The sequence below is a fragment of the Emys orbicularis genome, chromosome 13 (genome assembly GCF_028017835.1).
Source record: "Emys orbicularis isolate rEmyOrb1 chromosome 13, rEmyOrb1.hap1, whole genome shotgun sequence".
Classification (NCBI taxonomy): Eukaryota; Metazoa; Chordata; order Testudines; family Emydidae; genus Emys; species Emys orbicularis.
The window spans coordinates 42,896,507-42,917,655 of NC_088695.1; the positions used below are offsets into that span (position 1 = coordinate 42,896,507).

Sequence of the window (21,149 nt, forward strand, 5' to 3'; positions counted from 1 at the left end):
TAGGCCTGACCTTTGTGTGAATTCAGGCTGCTCTATCTTTATTCAAACTCTGTCGCTCAAAGTTTTCTTCTGTTCCTTCTTTGATTAGTGTATCAAGTCATGCAGAAAGATCAATTAGGGCTTATGAAAGGCAAATTGAACTCCAGTGTTATGGAAATCGTTAAATCTTATAAGAAACATGAACACAAGTGGACTAGTTCAAAGAAATAAATGAAAGACTGGAATTTGAAAAACACCTAAAGTGAACTGGAAAATATCTCACTTTCTAAGTCTGGGGTGGGCAAACTTTTTGGCCTGAGGGCCACATCGGGGTTCCAAAACTGTAGGGAGGGCTGGGTAGGGAAGGCTGTGCCTCCCCAAACAGCCTAGCCCCCGCCCCATCTCCGCCCCCACCCAGTTCCCGCCCCCTGACTGTCCCCCTCAGAACCTCTGACTCATCCAACTCCCCCTGCTCCTTGCCCCCTCCTGGAACCCCCCACCCCCCCGGGACCCTCCCGCCTATCCAATCCCCCTGCTCCCTGTCCCCTGACTGCCCCGCCCCCTATCCACACCCCCGCCCTCTGAAAGGCCCCCCTGGACTCCCTGCCCCTTATCCAACCCCCTCGCTCCCCACCCCCTTACCATGCTGCTCAGAGCAGCAGGACTGGCAGCTGCGCCGCTCGGCCGGAGCCAGCCCCGCTGCCACACTGCCCAGCAGGAGCTTGCAGCCCCGCCACCCACAGCACTGGTGGCACGGCGAGCTGAGGCTGCGGGGGAGGGGAGACACCAGGGGCGGGGCTGGGGGCTAGCCTCCCCAGCCAGGAGCTCAAGGGCTGGGCAGGACAGATAGTTTGCCCACCTCTGTTCTAAGTTGTTCTTCCCCACTTCAGAAACAAGTGGCATAGGTATGTTCTCGGCAGGGCAAAAAGAACTAGTATATATAAAAGGTCTTTGTTCTGATGAATGCATACAAGTACTTCACATTGACTTGAGGGAAGACAGTGCAAGATAAAGAGTAAGCACCAGAGCACCACATTATAGGTAAGAAATGAGAAAAAGCAGATGTGTATGTTATTGTCAGATCTACAGTACAATAACCAAATTGGTACATTGGTTTTTTTTCAGCACAGCTGCAATAGTTTATTCATTTTGAGTCTGTCCTCTCTTCTGAACAATGTACAAGAACGTGAATTTATTGACTGAAAAACAATTCACTTGAAAATTTAGACTCAGTACTATAGAATACCATCATAGTTATAAATATGGATTTAGCCAGCACTTTTCATTGAAATGCATGGTTCTTTATTTCCAGGCACGCTTTGCCAGAAAACTATAAAAAGAGATCTGAAAAATAATCTCAAGGTACAGGCATGAAAATTCAGAGGAAGGCAAGACTTGAGATTTTAGCTAGCTCTGAATCCTCATTTGGAACAAAGGTAATAAGAAGCAAATTCTGTGTCCCATTGTGAATTCATACTAGAAAATTTGATTTTGTTCATTTTATTCAGCTTTGTAAATGTAATGAGCTAAATTCATCCCCGGTGTGACACCACTGACTCCAGCAAATTTACATCAAGGATTAATTTGGTCCAACTTTTTAAAATGATGGCTTAACCAGTGCTTTACTCCTCTACTTTTCAGCATGACAGGACTCTCTTGTGTAATTTACATGTAACTGGCATTTGTTAGCTTGGATTTCTTGTTGTGCAGTGGGACCCTGTGGGCACATGTGCTGTGGAGGGTGGGAGTAGAGGAAAGGGACACACAGGCCTCCCTGGCCAAAGATGATTAGGGAAGATCTAAAAATGAAGGACCTCAACACCTACAGCAGCCGGTAACCCAGGCAAACTATGCCCTTGGAAGCATTGCAGGGATAAGATCTTCATTAGCATGTGCTCTTCTGGACTCATCCTCCAATGCATAGACTCATGATCTGTCAAGTAAATCTTATTTCTCAAGCAGGCCTGTTCTATGGCTTCAGGGAGAGAAATCTTACTCCTTTTCATGAATAGGTTCTATTGATTCCCTTGTACAGTACTTCAGATTGATAGTCTACCAAAGCCCATTTCACACCGTTGTCATTTTTTGAAGATCAAGACACTGATCATATTTTGCAATCTTCTGCATCAATAGGGGTATCTTTTTGATGTAAAAATTTATATACTTCTCCTTGGCAACTGAACAGTCAGATTATGCCCCTTTTGCCCTAGTGTAAGAGCGTATAATGGCGCTAACAACACATAATGTGGAAGCAAGGACTATCCAAAGCATAGGTGGACTCTTCTGAAGTTGTTCTCCTGGCATAAGTTAAATCCCCCAGAAATGATGCATTACACACTGGTTAAAGCTGTTTCTCTGAAGCTGATTCCCATATAAATGAATCCATTCACATTCTCTTATGTAATGGGAGCAGAGGAATTCCTCAGTCTCTATTTGCAATTTGTGCTGAAGATCATCACTAGCCAAAACACTGGCAGATACAACTATGTGGTCATGCAACTTGGATGTTCTTCTTGAGCATACCTGTCTGATTGCACAAAAAATGTCCATAGAAATGCCCTCTACATAGTGTATGAACAAAAATGAAAAACAAGGAGCTGAAAATAATGACTTAATTTTTGTTTAATTGTCTACATTGAGCCAAACATATAAAAACACAACACAAGTGTTTCAGCAGTGTCTTCCCCACTCTGCTTATGTAAATCAAGTATTTGTGAGTAGGACCTATTGCATAAACAGCGCTACACATTTTAAGCAACAGTCCAAGCTACCGAAGGAACAACAAAATATGCATTAAGTTGCTTGTTACTATCTATCTATCCAGGAAACAAGATAAAACAGGAGATAGAATAAAAGCATCACATGGAATCACTATAAAACATAGCCTAAGGAAACAAAAGAGTATGAATTTCATTAGAAAAGAAACCTGAAAGTCAGAGATAAGCTAAACTAATATTGGGAAGTGGTTATTTTCATTTGTAGCTAGGGGACACTGTCTGAACACAGATACTGTGTCTTTTACAAAACTTATGGATACTGATCATGGAATACGGATTTGTGGAAGTGTGGGACATACACCATATGAGGACGTAAAGCTTGTTCTCATTTGATTAAAGATGCAGAATCCTCTTACTAGTTTATGAGTCTCCCTAAATTAAAAAACACAGAGGAAAAATAAAAGATCCATTTCCAGTCTGCCAGCATTTTTATGGCCTCTATACCACAGCACATATTTCCTCGTGCTTTATCAAATCTGTACAATAAAATAAGTTGTGATTTTAAAAGGAAATTCTTCTCTAATTTCTAATAATCAGTAGCCCAGATTATTGCCAGATCTTTATCTGGTGTAAATTGGTATACTTTCACTGAAGTCAACATAGCTATTCCACTTTACACCAACTGAAGATTTTTGATTGGACTTCTAGGTAACAGAATATTTCTGAGCACTGAAGAGAGATAAACATCATATCGGCACTATTGAGATTATACTGGCATAGCTATGCCTGCATAGCCCCATTGTGTAGTCGCAGCCTACGCTGACAGAAGGTTAGGAACACCACCTCCCCAAATGAAGGGAGGGCTTGTCTACACTTGAAACGCTAAAGTGCCACAGCTGAATTGCTGCAGCTGCACAGCTGTAGTGCTTCAGTGTAGACACTACCTATGCTGACAGAAGGGGTTCTCCCATCGGCGTAGATAATCCACCTCCCCATCAACCTAGCGCTGTCTACACTGGCGGTTAGGTTGGCTTAACTGTGCTGCTCAGAGGTGTGGATTTTTCACACTCCTGAGCAACGAAGTTAAGCCAGCTTAATTTTCTAGTGTAGACCAGAGGCAGATCTACACTACAAATTTACACTGGCACAGCTGCACCAGTGCAGCTGTAGCATGTCTGATGAAGATGCTCTAAGTCGATGGGAGAGAGCTCTCCCGTTGGCTTAATAACGTCCACTTCTACGAGAGGTCATAGGTATGTCGGCTGGAGAAGCTCTCCTGCTGACATAATGCTGTCTACACGGGGGGTTAAGGTCACTATAATTTTTTCAACACCCCTGAGCGACATACTTATATTGAAGTAAGTATGTTGTGTAGACCAAGCCCAAGTCTTAGCTATGTCGACGGAGGCCCTTTTCCATCGACATAGCTGTGTCTACAACGGGGGAAATCTATGCTGATCGGGGTGTGGTTTTTTCACATGCCTGACTGACGTAGCTGTGCTGATATAACTTTTCAGTGTAGACCAGGCCTTAGAATCTCTAAAGATTATTCATGAAAAGTTTAAGGCAGTATTCCCTTGAACCTCAAGGTGGTTTTATCTATCTTTGTCTCTTTTAAATACATTTCTAAATTGCAATTCTATATTACAAGAATGTTTTAGAAACTGATCTACAAATATCTGGGATAATACATACCCTTTATTGAAATAGTATGTATATGGCAAAATACCTGTGTGTTTATTGTGCAATAAAATGTCATCAACTAGATGTTGAAATTACCCTGTAAAATTCAAAGTGCCCATTTCTACAGCTGAAGCATGGATTCCGTGGGAGTTGTGTATGCAGCCACTGTTGAATCAGAGCCTGTGGGTTTTCAATTGGAGCTATTACATTTATATTTGTTTTTCAAACAGGAACTTTTAGTTCTGGTTTTTATTACATTTTATATTAAATAGTTTAAAACCCATCCTGAAAAGTTGAAATTGTGTTGGAAATAACATGGGCCAAGACCTTGGAGGTTGGAGATGATTGCACGTTAGTGCTATGAAAGCAGCATTAATATGGGCTTGTATTCAAACCTATGCACTGTCTTTCATGTAGATTTTTTCATAGAATATCAGGGTTGGAAGGGACCTCAGGAGGTCATCTAGTCCAACTCCCTGCTCAAGGCAGGACCAATCCCCAGACAGGTATTTACCCCAGTTCCTCAAATGACTCCCTCAAGGATTGAACTCACATCACAACCCTGGGTTTAGCAGGCCAATGCTCAAACCACTGAGCTATCCCTCCCCCCAATTAGTATTATCTTGACAGGGGCAGCACTAAACTGCCGAAAATGTGGTGTGTCTGGAACTGTGGCATATGCTCTAAAATACATGGACCATACACCCTGCTCCCACCTCCTGAATGCACCTTCCCCACCAGTGGCTATTGTGGCATAAGCTTACGTGTAGAGTGAGGGGTGAAATAAGACCCTATATATTTTGGGCCTCATCCAACGTCCATTAAAGCCAATAGGAGTCTTTCAATTTATTTCAATGGGTTTTCCATCAGGCCCTTTCCAAGGCTATTTTGTAAGTTAATTTTGTGAAGATGACTTACCATACCACTCATCAACCCATGCAAAAGCCTGTCGGTGACCAATCATTAATATATCTCTGACCACCTGTGAAATAAGAAAAAAAGGTTTAAAGTATCTTGTGTAGTAAAACATTATAGAAAAATAAACTATAGTAACATCATGGTCTCTCTATAGGGTAGAAGGACATAAACACCCTGAACTTTGAGACTCTACACTGATCTATGGTGACATACACAAGAAGGGGACATTTGGGAACTGTACAACGAATATATTAATATTTGGGCAAGTAGACTGGAACTCCTTTCCCTTCTATCTTAAAATGGAACCTGTTAATTCTTTTCACATATGAGAGGTCAATAACCTTCCAAAATCCTACCAATGTCTGGACATTAAAATACCTGGAGAAGACCATTTGATAATTGTATCATTAATGAATTAATATTTGGACAAGTGGAATGGATAACTTTCCCACCACTTGTAAAAGCTGTAAGATAACCTGGATGTTGTTATTCTGTGAAGGTTACTCATTTCTAATAACAGATTTTTAAAAAAATCTTTGAAAAAAATATAATATACAAAACGTTGGTAGGAGAATATATAGAAAATCCTATCCAAAAAGCATGAGTCAAAACCTTTATGAAAAATTCAGGCATTTTTCAATAAAAAAAAGAGATTGAATTTGCAGAATAGGAGAAGTGTTTGCAACTGTGACTTTATCATCTTGGAACTCTGTACATGCCCTGAGATATCTGGTTTGAGAAGAAGGAACCACACATCCAGTGAAAATGAACAATAATATACACTTGAGAGTGAAGCATGCTAAACTTCAGGAAATCAAATGAATGGTGCAAAAGGCATCAGAACTATTGCAGTAAGTCTAACTCAGTTGTGTAGAAACTATCATTCAGTGATATCTTAACATTACGCTAACGGTCCAATTCTGATCTCGTTTACACTGGTTTCTTACTGGTGTAGCTCTTGTGACTTCAGAGGAGACACTCTTACATCAGTGAGACTGAGGTTAAAATGAGACTCTAAATCTAAGGAGTGGGCTGAGACTGCCACGGTTTTTGTTCTTAGTATTATGAAATTGGCAGATTAGCATAATGAGAATTTAATGAGCTTTTACTGCATCCAGATAGCTAACCATTAAAGCCAATAGAGCTGTCAAACTGAAGTACCTGTTTGGCCTCACGTTCTGCTCTCTCAGTACATTGGGAGTAGCTACACTGATGTCAATGGTGTAAAATCAGAGTGAGTGAGGTCAGAGTCAGACCCACAGTGTTTCTTTAATTGTGGTAACATTAAATGAACTGCTGATAAAGTGCAATACAGACTTTAAAAGCTTCAAGTAATGAAATGACAGGAAAAAAATATTTCAGTCTAGAAACACTGTATTGTATTCATCTAACAGTTCAGAATTGTTATGATAAAGCTGTTGTCATTGGCACAAATATTATTTTACCAGCAATGGAGGTCTCTTGGGAAAGGATGTTGTTAGTTCTGCCCACATAAGGATCACAGCACTGGAGATGTTATTGCCGGCTGTACTCAGAGATGGGCGAAAAACTAAGCCTTGGATCTGAATAACTTGAGCCTTTGGGGAAGTTTGTATCCAGAGATTAATTTTACAGCTGGGCCTCTTCTCTTTAATTGACGGACGAAACCCCCAGATCCAATCGCCCTTGAATGTTAAGGAGGTTTGGAACCAGATATAAACCTGAACTCCCTGGCTCAGACCCATCTCTAGTCCTATTCATGTGCAGGTCAGGATAATGCTCTAGGTCCACTTGTGCTCTAGCCCTTCTCCTATGCAGGATAACAGCATTCACTGACCTTATGTACAAATTGTTCTACTCTAGTTTGAAGTCCCCAGACTTCAAATTTCACAGTCACCAGTTTGTAGGAGCACATGATCGGCTGGTGTGTCTCCCTCCAGCCTTCTTTTAAGAGGCCTCTCCCAGTCTTCTCTGACTTGAAATGTTTAGGATCCTGCAAAGCAAAGAGAACCACGATTGAAAAACCTTGGCTGAAAAGTCCCCATTTGTTAGCTTGTTAATGCATCTGTTTTAAGGCACAGTGGAATCATGCTAATAAACACTAAGTAAAAATAACACAATTTGCTAAATGAATGTATATCATAAGATACATGAGGCCAAATACTAGTCTGTTACCCAACAGCCAGTGCACTGATGGGAGCAGTAGAAACTTGGCGATGCTGTGAAGCTCATTTGGCACAAAAGACATTGTGCCATGGCAGGGCATGATGCTACAGGTCATTCTAGTACAATGCATTATGAGGCACTGTTTATTGCTCAAGGAGCAACAGGTCTATTTCCAATGAGACCTGCTAGCATATTCTATAGTTGGCAGCATACATACACAACTGACTGTGGTCCAGCCACACCTCTATTCCTGAAAACCATCTCTCTTTTGGTATATCACACCCACAGAACATGGCAGATCTGCCAGCACACTCTTGTGGGTTATTGAAGGGTGTCAGCTGGACAGCCCCTTTGCATGCATCACTACTGCTGAGAAGATCTGTGGCTGACTGCACTCTTCCTCTTCCATACCCACTGCAGGAGTTAGCTCAGTGTAATGCACTAAAGTGAAAATGCAGGGAGTTGCTCAACCTGGAGTAGCAAGGGAGCCAGATGGGATGACTCCTGTTGAATCTCATCCTTAGCTATAAACCAATTAACTATTGGAAGTGTAAAGTAAATGTAATGGCAGGGGAAAATATCCAATGTGTTTTTTTTTTAAATTACAAAAACTCTCGTACAGATCATGTATAAAGAAACTAGAGAAGGGAAAGCAGAGATTCCATTGTGCTGTATGTCTGCGCTTTAGAGCTGGCATGCTAAAAATCAAATGTGTAGTTGTGACAGTGCAAGTGGCAGGAGGGGCTAGCTGCCCCAAGTATGTACCTGTCTGAGACACTAGGCACATACTCATGTTGGCTAGTGCCTTCTGCCATTCACATCACTGTGGCTATGCTCTATTTTTAGCACACTAGCTCAATCAGTTAGCATGGGTAGATCGCCTCGATTTGGGAAGTACACCCCCCAGTTTGAAGACACTGTATACGTAAATCCTGCCTGCATTTTATTTTGGGACCGTCTCTGCACATCATTTGGATGGAAAATAAACAGAAAAAAGTCAAGGGTAAAAAAACAAAACAAACAAAAAAAACAACAACACAGCCAAGCTTCATTATCAATGTGTTGGAAGCAGAGTTACTCACCTGTGTGCTCCTTTATGAATTTATCAAAGGCCTTATCATCTACTGCCTTAGACCTTGTGTATTCATTTATAACTGTGTAAAGTGAATGCAAAGAAGCCATAAAATGCTACAATCCTGATTTGGTAGCATTTTACATGCACTTTGCGCAGGTGTCAATGACAACACAAGTCATGAGGGCAGTGAAGAATCAGGGTCCTAGTGTTCAAACCAACTGGGAGCATTGGAAAATTATAAAGAACTCTGTCTCTGAGGTTGAGGAAGCAAGTTAGATACATTTTAAGTCTATGAGAGAACTACATTATGGTTATAACAGCAGATGGTAAAGTGTACATCATCTGTTTGAAGGGCTTGACAATGCTATTGTAAATTCTAAACTAACTTGTATATTACTGGTTGAGCATGAAACTTTACCAAGTTGGAACCTCCAGTAACAGCTCAATCATGGTACCTTTGGACAAAACCCTGAAGGGACTGTAATTTCAACATCAGCTATTTGATTTTCCAGTAAGTCAAGGAAAGCCAAGAAGTAGGATACTAAATATATTGTTTGATGGGGCAGTGAAGCCAAGGCAATTGCTATTGAAAGCAGAGATTACATCCAGTCTTGATTCTTAAAATGAAATAGCTTTCCAGGTTCTCAAAACTCATTGCACATATAATAAACTGTATTTTAAAAATAGGGATGTTTTGGAGATATGGTCATGAGAAGACAGCCAACTTGTCTTCAGGGTTTATTTTAAACAACACAAAAGGATGCCCTTGGTTTAGGTAGGATAGAAAAGAAACACTTAGAGATTAGTTGCTGTTTATTTGCATTAGTTTGTTAATTTCTATGTATCTGGCCTTATGTCTATACCTGCTAATTGCACCGTGTCAATCTTGGACAGGATTTACAGTTCAGTGTTCATTTTCAAATGAACAAGAACAGGGAAGTAATAATGAATTTACAATGCAACTCCTTGAATCTACACTCAAAATCAAGTTCAGCTGTGCCCTACTCCCTGAGACCTTAATCCAGGAAAGCTTGTGTTTAAGTCCAGACTATTTAGAAAAACACTTAAATATGCACTTCACTTTAAGCACAAGCTTCAGTGATGTCCTGAATAAGAGGCTGAATAAAGATGAGCTAGGGAAGAGGCAAAATGGTGAGACTACTCTGTTTTTATTTCCTGCCACTCACTGTGAGCTTCTCTCTCACTTGGTGGTATTCTTTTTCTAATGTTTATAGTTAGCCCCAATGACTTGGCTTGTGATTTGATTCATAAACTGAAGCTCAACCATGAATCTTTCTGGTTACCAAGCTCAAATTAAGAGATGTTCTTTCCATCTTTCTGAAAATCATTACTTTCACATCCTTCTCTAAATGTGAGTGCAAATACTCTGCTTTCAACCCTAGAACACCATAAAAAACAAATCAGCTCCATCACATGGCAGAGTAACATACCACTTCATATCACAAATCACAGTCACATAATGTTTGCCCGTCTTCTCATTCAATAAAGCTTGACCTCAGCTTGGTCTAGATATTTGAAAAGAACTGTTATATAACTCATAATTGCCTGAAGCAAACAGTTCAATAAAAAAATGTAAGATGTGGATGTGGAATTCTAATAGATGGAGCCATGACTTTAGAAACAGTTTACAGCAACAATGTAGAATGATTTCAAATATTCTGGCACAATATGCATGCAGTAAATAAGTATTCTTCTTCGAGTGCTTGTTCACGTCAATTCCAAACAGGTGTGTGTGCACCACATGCACGACAGCAGGAAGATTTTTCCCCTAGCAGTATCTGTAGGGTCGGCCTGGATGCCCCCTGGAGTCGCGCCTTCATGGTGCCCGTTATAGGGCCCTGCCAACCTGACCCCGCCTCAGTTCCTTTTTACTGCCTGTGATGGCTAGCTGGAACTCCCCGTTGCTCTTGCCTCGGCAAGCACGTGTTAGCAGTGTTTGTGCATAGAGTTTGTTAATGTTAGATAGTTAGTGTAGTAGTTTTTTCCTTTGGGGGGGGTCCCCCCAACCAATGTTTTTCCCCGGCACCGGGTTATGCCTTGGTCTCTGGGCTTTAAACCATGCTCGGACTGTGGCAGGTTTATGCAAAAAGTGACCCGCACGCTTTGTGCTTGAAGTGTCTCAATGAGGGGCATCTTAGAGACAGGTGCAAAATCTGTAGAAGTTTTTGCCCCAGGACTCTTAAAGACAGGGAACAGCGCCTCTGAGTGTTGCTTATGGAGGCAGCACTTCGGCCTCAGTCAGAGCCGGGCGCGGCAGATCCGGCTTCAAGCGCCGCATCCTTGGTGCATAGCGCTCCAGTACTGTCCATGCATGAGCCGGTGCCGAAGAAGGACTCTGCTAGAGACCCTCGGCACCGCCATGGCTCCGCCCACAGGCCCCAGACATCGGTGAGGCACCGGTCGCACTCCCCGGTGCCCCACAAAAGGAAAAAGGCTGACAGAGGATGACTGTGTCACCGACCAGTTGGCCAACAAGCCCCCATCGGGCACCCATTCGGTGGGGATTCCATCGACTCCTGTCCGGGGACCAGCACTGCTCACCGGCACACCGCCACAAGACCTCCAGCTCCCCTCCACACCGGAGGCGTTCGAGGCAGCAGCAGACCTTTTGGCACATATAGCACCACCCTCACCTCCTAAGTGAGAGATCACCAGCACTGGTTCTGGGCCCGGTACATTCCGTGGGCAAACTGGCGATGATGTCAGCCATAAGACCACCAACCCCATTGCATCAGCCTGCGGCACAGGTGACCCGTGTGGGTGAACCACTCCGGTCCCCAGGTTGATACTGCTATCGCTCCTCTGTGGTTATCACAGTCTGAGACCTCAGAGTTGGAAGTGGAGTCGTCGTGCTCTAATAGGAGCAGAAGATCCTGCTGCCAGTGCAACTGACAACCCTACCTGGCACCGTGGCTGGGCCAATGGCAGGCTCCTCAGCGGCCCCTCTGGACACCCTGGGCTTATCACCAGAGCTAGGGCTCCAGAGCGGCATCGGTGGCCTCAGCTTCTTTCGGGCCGGGCATCCAGGTGGGGACAATGGTCTCGGCTCCGATGGCACCATCGACGACCGCGGCACCGATCATACCATTGGCAACTGGGGTGATGTTTGCAGCACCGCCCTCGGCACCGATACCAGCACCACTCGTGACGCCAACCGCGGCATTGTTGGAGGCACCAGTCCTGATGCCAACTGTGTCACTGACCATGGCACTGGCCACGGCACCGACTGTGGCTCTGGCCACGGCACCGACCGCAGTGCAGCTGCTCCTTGCCCCACGGGACCCCAAGGGGCCGAGGGCAGGGAACAGGCCCCAGTACCGACCAACATCTCATCTTCCTCATCGCTGGATGATGCGGTGATGGGTTCCTCAACCACTCCGGCCTTAGAGGACACTAGGGTCCTTCAGCATCTGCTGAGATGGGTGGCCCAGAACCTTAATATCAAAACTGAGGAGGTGGTGGAGGAGGCCAATCTGATGGTCGACATCCTCTTCCCCCCCCCCCCCCCCGGGCCATCCCATATTGCGCTGCCGCTGATTAAAACTTTCAGCGATGCCACTAAGACTCTGTGGCAGACCCCGTCCTGGTTGCCTCTGACTGCTAAAAGGCACAGGCGGAGGTTCTGTGTTCCCTCTTGAGGATACGAGCATTTATGCACAGTGTCAGCACACATTGTTAAAGACTTTGGATAAAATATTCAAAAGTGCCTATGTGACTTAGGAGCCTAAATCCCATTTTCAAAAGTGGCATAGGCTCTTACGAGCCTAAATCCTGTGAACTTTCAATAAGACTTAAATTTCTAAGTGCCTAAGTTATTTTTGAAAATGGGATTTAGGAGCCTAACTTGCTTATGTACTTTTGAAATTTTTTGCCCTTTATTCCCTTAAGGAATTTTCATGTGGTTTCAGATGATCTCTAGTTCTATATTAGTGGAGAAGAGTAATGTTATAATAAGTTGATGATAACTGCTAATATCTGCTAGTGCTGAGAGTCACATTGTCCCATACATGCAATCTATAGTTTTAAGCCCCAATGATCATTTCGGTTTATGAGGAAGATACAGCAAATGAAGATTTCTCAGTTACTATTTCATGTTTTTAACTATATACTTTGTACTACATCAAATATTATTTTCCAGCTGCAGGATGCCTAGTTCCATGATCAATTTTCTTTTATTAAACATTTTTTCAATTTAGGTATTCTATGGTTCTTATTAGCAGCATGGATGTTTCTTTGATATCAGTGAGTAACTTCCTGCTCTTACTCAACTAAAAGTGGACAATGCTGATAGCTCTTAAATGAAATGTTCAGGTAGGGTCTGTCTGACCTGGATAACATCTTATTTCCTGTAATACTTCTGGTCCAGAATTTCTCAGGCTGATAAACTAGAAGTTTATCTGCCACATTGGGTTATTGAGTCCAGAAGTTACCTTAAATAATTCTATTTTTATATACTTAAGGCAGGGACTATCTTTTCATTTTGTGTGTATACAGTGCCTAGTATAATGGAGCAGTGGTTCTGATTGGGATTTTGAGGCATTACCACATTAAAAATAAATGAAAAATAATATAGGTTTCTACTATTTCTACCTATAGTACTATATAAATAATAATTTATTTTCCCCACCCCAGCAAACCTCTAGATAAAAAGTTCCAAATCCACCCCAAGTAACTTCATCAAAGTCAACAGAATGACCCCAGTTACCAAAGGAAACTAAACAATAAGAACATAAGAACGGCCATACTGGGTCCGACCAAAGGTCCATCTAGCCCAGTATCCTGTCTACCGACAGTGGCCAATGCCAGGTGCCCCAGAGGGAGTGAACCTAACAGGTAATGATCAAGTGATCTCTCTCCTGCCATCCATCTCCACCCTCTGACAAACAGAGTCTAGGGACACCATTCCTTACCCATCCTGGCTAATAGCCATTAATGGACTTAACCTCCATGAATTTATCCAGTTCTCTTTTAAACGCTGTTATAGTCCTAGCCTTCACAACCTCCTCAGGTAAGGAGTTCCACAAGTTGACTGTGCGCTGTGTGAAGAAGAACTTCCTTTTATTTGTTTTAAACCTGCTGCCCATTCATTTCATTTGCTGGCCCCTAGTTCTGATATTATGGGAACAAGTAAATAACTTTTCCTTATTCACTTTCTCCACATCACTCATGATTTTATATACCTCTATCATATCCCCCCTTAGTCTCCTCTTTTCCAAGCTGAAAAGTCCTAGCCTCTTTAATCTCTCCTTATATGGGACCCTTTCCAAATCCCTAATCATTTTAGTTGCCCTTCTCTGAACCTTTTCTAGTGCCAGTATATCTTTTTTGAGATGAGGAGACCACATCTGTACACAGTATTCAAGATGTGGGCGTACCATCGATTTATATAAAGGCAATAATATATTCTCCGTCTTATTCTCTATCCCCTTTTTAATGATTCCTAACATCCTGTTTGCTTTTTTGACCGCCTCTGCACACTGTGTGGACATCTTCAGAGAACTATTCACGATGACTCCAAGATCTTTTTCCTGATTTGTTGTAGCTAAATTAGCCCCCACCATATTGTATGTATAGTTGGGGTTATTTTTTCCAATGTGCATTACTTTACATTTATCCCCATAAAATTTCATTTGCCATTTTGTTGCCCAATCACTTAGTTTTGAAGTTCTTCACAGTCTACTTTGGTCTTAACTATCTTGAGCAGTTTAGTATCATCTGCAAACTTTGACACCTCACTTTTTACCCCTTTCTCCAGATCATTTATGAATAAGTTGAATAGGATTGGTCCTAGGACTGACCCTTGGGGAACACCACTAGTTACCCCTCTCCATTCTGAGAATTTACCATTAATTCCTACCCTTTGTTCCCTGTCTTTTAACCAGTTCTCAATCCATGAAAGGACCTTCCCTTTTATCCCATGACAACTTAATTTACGTAAGAGCCTTTGGTGAGGGACCTTGTCAAAGGCTTTCTGGAAATCTAAGTACACTATGTCCACTGTATCCCCCTTGTCCACATGTTTGTTGACCCCTTCGAAGAACTCTAATAGATTAGTAAGACACGATTTCCCTTTACAGAAACCACGTTGACTTTTGCCCAACAATTTATGTTCTTCTATGTGTCTGACAATTTTATTCTTTACTATTGTTTCGACTAATTTGCCCGGTACCGACGTTAGACTTACTGGTCTGTAATTGCCAGGATCACCTCTAGAGCCCTTTTTAAATATTGGCGTTACATTAGCTATCTTCCAGTCGTTGGGTACAGAAGCCGATTTAAAGTACAGGTTACAAACCCTAGTTAATAGTTCCGCAATTTCACATTTGAGTTCTTTCAGAACTCTTGGGTGAATGCCATCTGGTCCCGGTGACTTGTTAATGTTAAGTTTATCAATTAATTCCAAAACCTCCTCTAGTGACACTTCAGTCTGTGACAGTTCCTCAGATTTGTCACCTACAAAAGCTGGCTCAGGTTTGGGAATCTCCCTAATGACCATCTAAATTGCTTGACTATCTAAATGCAGATGGGATTTGTGTTTTGCTCAAACCACAACAGTTATCAGGAGGTCACAAAAGGCATTTTGTTCTTTTGGAAAGTTAACTCAGCACACAACTAGATTAGTGATGAAGACTCTTCTTAGCTGTTGGTCCACAAACAGGCCACAGATATCTACTGCATTGCTCCTGGCTGAGAATCCTTTTAACAGTGACCACAATGGATGCTCACAGATGGTCTCTTGGTTCTCTTTAATCACGCCCATCTATTTGAAGGACTAGTCATAAATTGGCTGGAGTGCTTAAAGCACAGATGCCAGGTGGTGATAGACCTGCACAGGCAACCTGCATAGCTCAAGAAGTGCCAAATCTTTTATGGGAAATCCTTCCTTTAAGAAAACATTAACATACAGATGCATGATGCACCTTTATGAATGAGGGCTGGGAAAGGCAAAGACTGTAGGGAGTATATTTCCATTACGGTACATTGAAAATAAAGGGTCAAATCCTAAAGACATTATTCAGCAATTACTCAGTCCTTGCTCAGGCAAGCTGGTATTCAATTCAGTGGGAGTTTTGCCTGTTTGAGGACTGAGTAAAAAACTGAGTAATGTGGCCAAAGGAGCACAGCTCTAGTAAGAAGGGGAAGAATTGTGAGTCTAATTTTTTGTCAATACCCCTGAAAATTTATCCCAGGGTTTGTCTCATACCTGGGAAAGGTGCAAGTGCTTTACAGAGGAGCGTATCTATCTGTCTTCGGTTGTAGTTCTGTTGCTCTCATCGCTGTAGTATCTAAGGGCCTGATCCAAAGTCCTTTGAAGTCATTAGAAATCTTTCTGTTGAATTCAGTGGGCTTTGAATCAGGCCACAAGTAATGAGTACTGTTCCAGACGCTTTGAATCAAATTTTCAAAAAAATTTCAGCTTCCATTCTGGGGGTGTAGTTTGTTCCTGCAATTGGGTTGCTCTTGTAAATCTGAGGACCAGCTCCTCCAGCTACCTGATGGAGAGCAGAAATCAGGTAGCAGAAGAGCCAAGTATTCTGATTTGCATTCACAGTCCATTTTGCAATCACAAATTGCATCTGCAAAAAGGTGGCCAGGTCTGGCCTTTTGAAAAATATACCTCTTTGTATAAAAGGAGGCCACGGAGGGAGGGCCCAGGTTACCTGCCTGGCCTCCTCAAATTTGAATGGCATTGCAACTGCATGTGCCAGATTGCAATGCCACTTATTCTGATGGAGAATGACAGGTCCAAATGCGAGTGACATTGTTGTCCTGAGTGCTAGGTTGCAATGTCATTCACTCAAATTTGGCCCAAACACCCCTCTGTCATGCCAGGTGGGAAGGGGCTCTGCCGTTACGCTACCCCACTCTGGTCAAGAGGGGGCCCTGGCTCCTTGGTCTAATAATATTAATAGCAACTTTACTAGTGTTCATTACCCAGGCTATCCAGAGAGCTAGCTGAGCAAAGTATATTCTACCAGATTGCTTACACTGTCAGTTTGGTTTACAAAAGATAATAGTTGACCAGGAAAATGTCTTGCTATTGGAATGTGCAGTTTTTAATCAATATTAAATTAAGCAGATACAAATCAAACAGAATTCTTTTCAGTTCTTCAGGCAATCATTCCTGCCTCTATGACATTTTCATAATGCACCATCCTAAAATATAGACAACGGGTAATAGTTTCAAAAGTGCTTAAGTGACCTAGGAGCCTAAATCCCATTTTCAAAAGCACCAAAATTGATTTTCAAAAGTCCCATTGATTTTCAGAAGGACTTAGGCTCCTAAGTGACCAAGGCACTTTAGAAACTGGGAGTTAGGTGCTTTTGAAAACTATACCCCCGGTGACTAAATGCAGGGAATGTTGTGATGAACTACAGATCTTTTGCACCTGGGCTTCAGGTGCTTTTACACTAAGTGTTCTCAATATTCGCGTTTCTCACATGCGGCCACTAGGGACTTTTCTTGCAGCCTCCTGGGCTCTGATTGGAGGGTGGGGCAAAGTAACAGCCCCTCCCCCTCCCTGTTGCTCCTGGATGCACTGCCTTGGTCTTGGTTGCTGGGGCCACCAGCAGGAGTTGGGTCCTGCCCCCATCTGGAGATACCTGGTTCACACCGCTGTAGGAGCAGGCAGCCAATGAGTTCCCCACCTTCCCAGGTGCAGTGGGGCTCAGGCTTTGGGCTTCAGCCCTGGGGTGGTGGGGCGTCAGGCTCTGTCCGTGGGGCTTTGGGCTCCAGCCCTGGGCTCTGGCTGTGTGGTGGCAGGCCCCAGGCTCCAGCCACATGGCTTCGGGCTCCATCCCCGGGCCCTGTCCCCCGGCCATGGGGCTTCAGGCTGTGGCCACGGGGCTTCGGGCCCCAGCCCCCTGCTGCCTCCCCTGACCCCCCATCCCACCCATCGCCCCTGGTCCCCGCTGCCTCCCCCAAACCCCCATCCAGGGCTTAATTTGTCCCCAGGCTTGCCTGGGCTGAGTAAGTCTGTTGTGAAAAGTGATACCTGTATGTTTATTAATATCACTTTTCACAACAGACTTGCTAGTAGCAATAAATAAATTACAATGATTTGGATGTGTATATGTGCATATTTATTTGCTTTTCCTAAAGCTAGTTAAGTATTTTAGGAAAAAGTGTGAGAGCAGCCACCAGTCGGAGCTGGTGACCGCACTCTGAGGCCACCAAAAAATTTGTCCTGAGAACCCCTAACTTACCTTTCTGTTTTCCAAAATAAGTGCTCATCTCATTCAGAAAAATCAGGAATTCATCTGAATATTTCTTAGGGCACTACAGAGAATCTCTTTTCCAAATGTAATTAGAAATGGATTTAAAATACTCCTTGAAAGGGGGACAATCATTACACTCTTGGATCCATGTATTTTGTATCCTAGTGTAAATCAAGCACAGAGGCAGCAATATTTTTGCTTTGTTAGCGCTTGATACCTAAAGTGCTGTTTTTAGAGCACTTTGTACTTGGCAATACAATGTACTGCAAACACAGAGCAATTTGTGCCTTTGCCTAGCAAAATGACTTTATCAGATGAGCATGCCTCATAAATTATATCTGACAAGCATTGAGAGAGGTGGGGAAGGATTTTCTAAAACATCCATATACTCTGGTTGATGAATGTTCTAGAAAGGACCACACAGAGGCACTGAATTCTGAATGCTATGTTTGACCTAAGGTTAAATGATTAGATGACTTCAGTGTTTAAGGGAACAAGGCTCATACAAAGGCTTTGCTGTGCTGAAGTGTACACTGTGCAATTTTTGGACTAAAGAATACTTTGCTATTCGTAAAAAATAAATCCCAGATTTCTGTGGGAGTTCACCTCAAAAGACATATTGTTACAAAGCTTTCACTCATCATTAACTCGCAAAGTTGTCATGGCCAGATCAACCCAATAAAACACACACAGCTACATTCTGATGTTAAGACATTAAATGGTAGGGTTAGGAATATGAAGGGCAGACAACATTTTAAGGCCACCATTCCAATCCCATTGAAGACAGTTGAGTAGCACTGGTGTAACAGAGCAGGCCTTAAAATGTTGTCTGTTCTCTTACGTTCTTAACCTTTAGTTCCCATGGCAAGACTAAAGTGACTATCAGCAACAGCTCAGGGGAGGGATTACAGGTTAATTCAGTTAAATCTAAACAAGACACTTCTCTGAAACTAAATCCTTGCACTGGCTGTCAGGAAGACATCAGATCAAGTTTAGGTTTTGCTATTTACCTACAAGTCTTTATGTTCAAGATTATCCCCGGCCCTTGCCAATGCACCAATCCTGACCTGCAGCAGCCAGTGCTGGGCCTATATGGCTGTGTCAGCTCTGTACTAGAAACACTCCTCCTAGTCTACTCTTGGGGCTCTCTTGAACATTAATTGCTCTCCCAGCGCTCCTGGTAACCCACCTCCACGAGTGGATTAGCTCCGAGCGCTGGGAGCATGGCTCCCAGTGTTCAGAGCCTGTTTACACTAGCGCTTTAAAGCGCTCAGACTTGCTGCGCTCAGGGGGGTGATTTTTCACACCCATAGCCAGCAAGTTAGAGTGCTATAAAATGTAAGTGAAGATAAGCCCTTAGTCTCCAGAAGTGAAAGGGCAGTGGGCTAACACTGCACCTTTTTATCCTCCTACAGGTGGCTTTTTGGATGCCTCAAGACAAAGATTCTTTCTGGTGCGCGGATTCTTTTTCTTAAACTCCTACCAGGGAACATTCTACCAACAGATATTTGACATGAAGTAAATTTTTTTTTAGTCCTAAACTAAAGATCAATTTGTTTGATCTAGCATTTCAGAACTAATTCTTTGTGATTGTATTTTGAACGATGTGACCTGGCATTTCATCAACAGCTGTGAGGGGTAGGCTTTGGATTTCAGACTGTATGTACAGTGCTCCAGAAGGCTATGTCAATGCAAACTCCTACTAGTGTATTTTAATTGTAAATTTTGTATTTCATTTTTTAAGTATTTCATTTTTTATTTGAAGTTTATAAAAATAATTTCCCTGAGGCTGCTAGATAAATACTGCTTTACCCCAAATGTCAAGACAATTCTGCTATAAAGCAAAGACATGTTTGTTTGTTTTTAAAGTGTATTAAATAACACATGGTTCTGTGGCACAGAAGTGTAGCCTACAGACCATCTCTAGTATATATGATCTTATCTACACAGTGGAAATTGACAGGAATAACTAGCTATTCTGGCATAGTTTAGCTACTCCAGAATAACACCTGTGTAGATACTATTCCGGAATAAAAGTGACTTTATTCCAGAATTATTACTCTATTCTGGAATAATTACTCCACTCACAAAATAAAGTCACTTTTATTCAGGAATAGATTATCCACAGGGGTCTATTCCAGAATAGCTATTGCAATATACTTATTCCAGTAGACAAGCACAGTGATTGATATGCAAAGTGAAAAGGGATTCAAGGGCATTAGACCAACATCTGCTCCAAGATACTTCATAGTAAATCTGGAGTGATTCCATTTGAGTTAACGCAATTGCTCTGGAGATAGATGTAACTGGGAACAGAACAAAGACATTTGGCCCCTTGTTGCTCTAGCACTGAGCACAGGCTTTGATATGCTTCATGAAACTTCTCTGTATTAGAAACTCTTAACTGAACAGTTTTCATTATAGAGAGAAAATTTTGTTTTCTTTCTTCTACTCTGACACTTTAAAAAGCTGAGATGACAAAAATGATTGATAAAAATGGGAATGGGCCTAAACTCAGATCCAGCAGTCACAACAGAAAACAACATAGCTGTGGCATACATGGAGGACACATGGTAATCTAGCCAGGCATCCTACAAGCTACTCAACTGGTGTTAGTAACTACAGGGAGATTTTTCACTTGGTTCTGCTTAACCCAAGCTGAATTATTATACTGACAATTTAACACTTTACTATGGGAGCTGAAGCAGCTGTATTATTTCAAATGTCATCATTCTCTGTGCCTGAGGTATAATACGGGTTTAGTTATTCTAAAAGTACCCCGACAGTGGCAAGTTGGACCCATTAAAACACAGCTGTCTTACACTAAACAGAAATTGAAGGAGAACTGTGGCAGCTGCATGAAATCTTTCTATTTGGAGGTAATTTAAAAAGCTTACTCCCTGTCCCCCAACTTCAGCCACTTTGCTATAAACAGGAAATGAAACATCGTTAATCTGAGAACTTAAATATGGTGGTAAGGAACACTTTGCATAATAGTTCATAGCTACGATAAATGTTTTATGTGAATGGCTCACTTGAGGCTCTCATTCTTGAGCAGTAGCTCAGCTTCCCACAGCTCCCATTGGCTGCGAGTGGCCGTACCTGTGGACGCTCAGGTAAACAAAGCATCTCAAAGCCACGGGCTTACCCTGAATAAGTCGCAAACCAAGTTTGGGAACCCCTGCTGTAAATCGAGCCCCTGAAATGTGAGTCATAGTCACTCAGGCAGCAAAAGGTTTGATGATGAGAAATGCACAGAGTGTCATCCCCAATAATTGTAGATAGGAAGAACTCCAGGGAAGACACTGAGGTGCAAGTAAAGAGACCTGAGTGTAACAGCTAGACGGACCCCCAGTCCAAACTGAATTAGTTCCTGAACAAATGTATGGGCC

At 42.5% G+C, this 21,149-nt stretch overlaps 1 protein-coding gene across 1 annotated transcript in view; it reads right to left on the reverse strand.

Annotated features, from left to right (window-relative positions):
• Positions 1 to 21,149, reverse strand: part of PITPNC1 (phosphatidylinositol transfer protein cytoplasmic 1) — a 192,532-nt gene that overhangs the window by 8,253 nt on the left and 163,130 nt on the right. Inside the window, 2 exon segments of the mRNA XM_065415045.1 lie at positions 5,298 to 5,361; positions 7,114 to 7,269. Of these exon segments, the coding sequence (XP_065271117.1) occupies positions 5,298 to 5,361; positions 7,114 to 7,269 (220 nt within the window).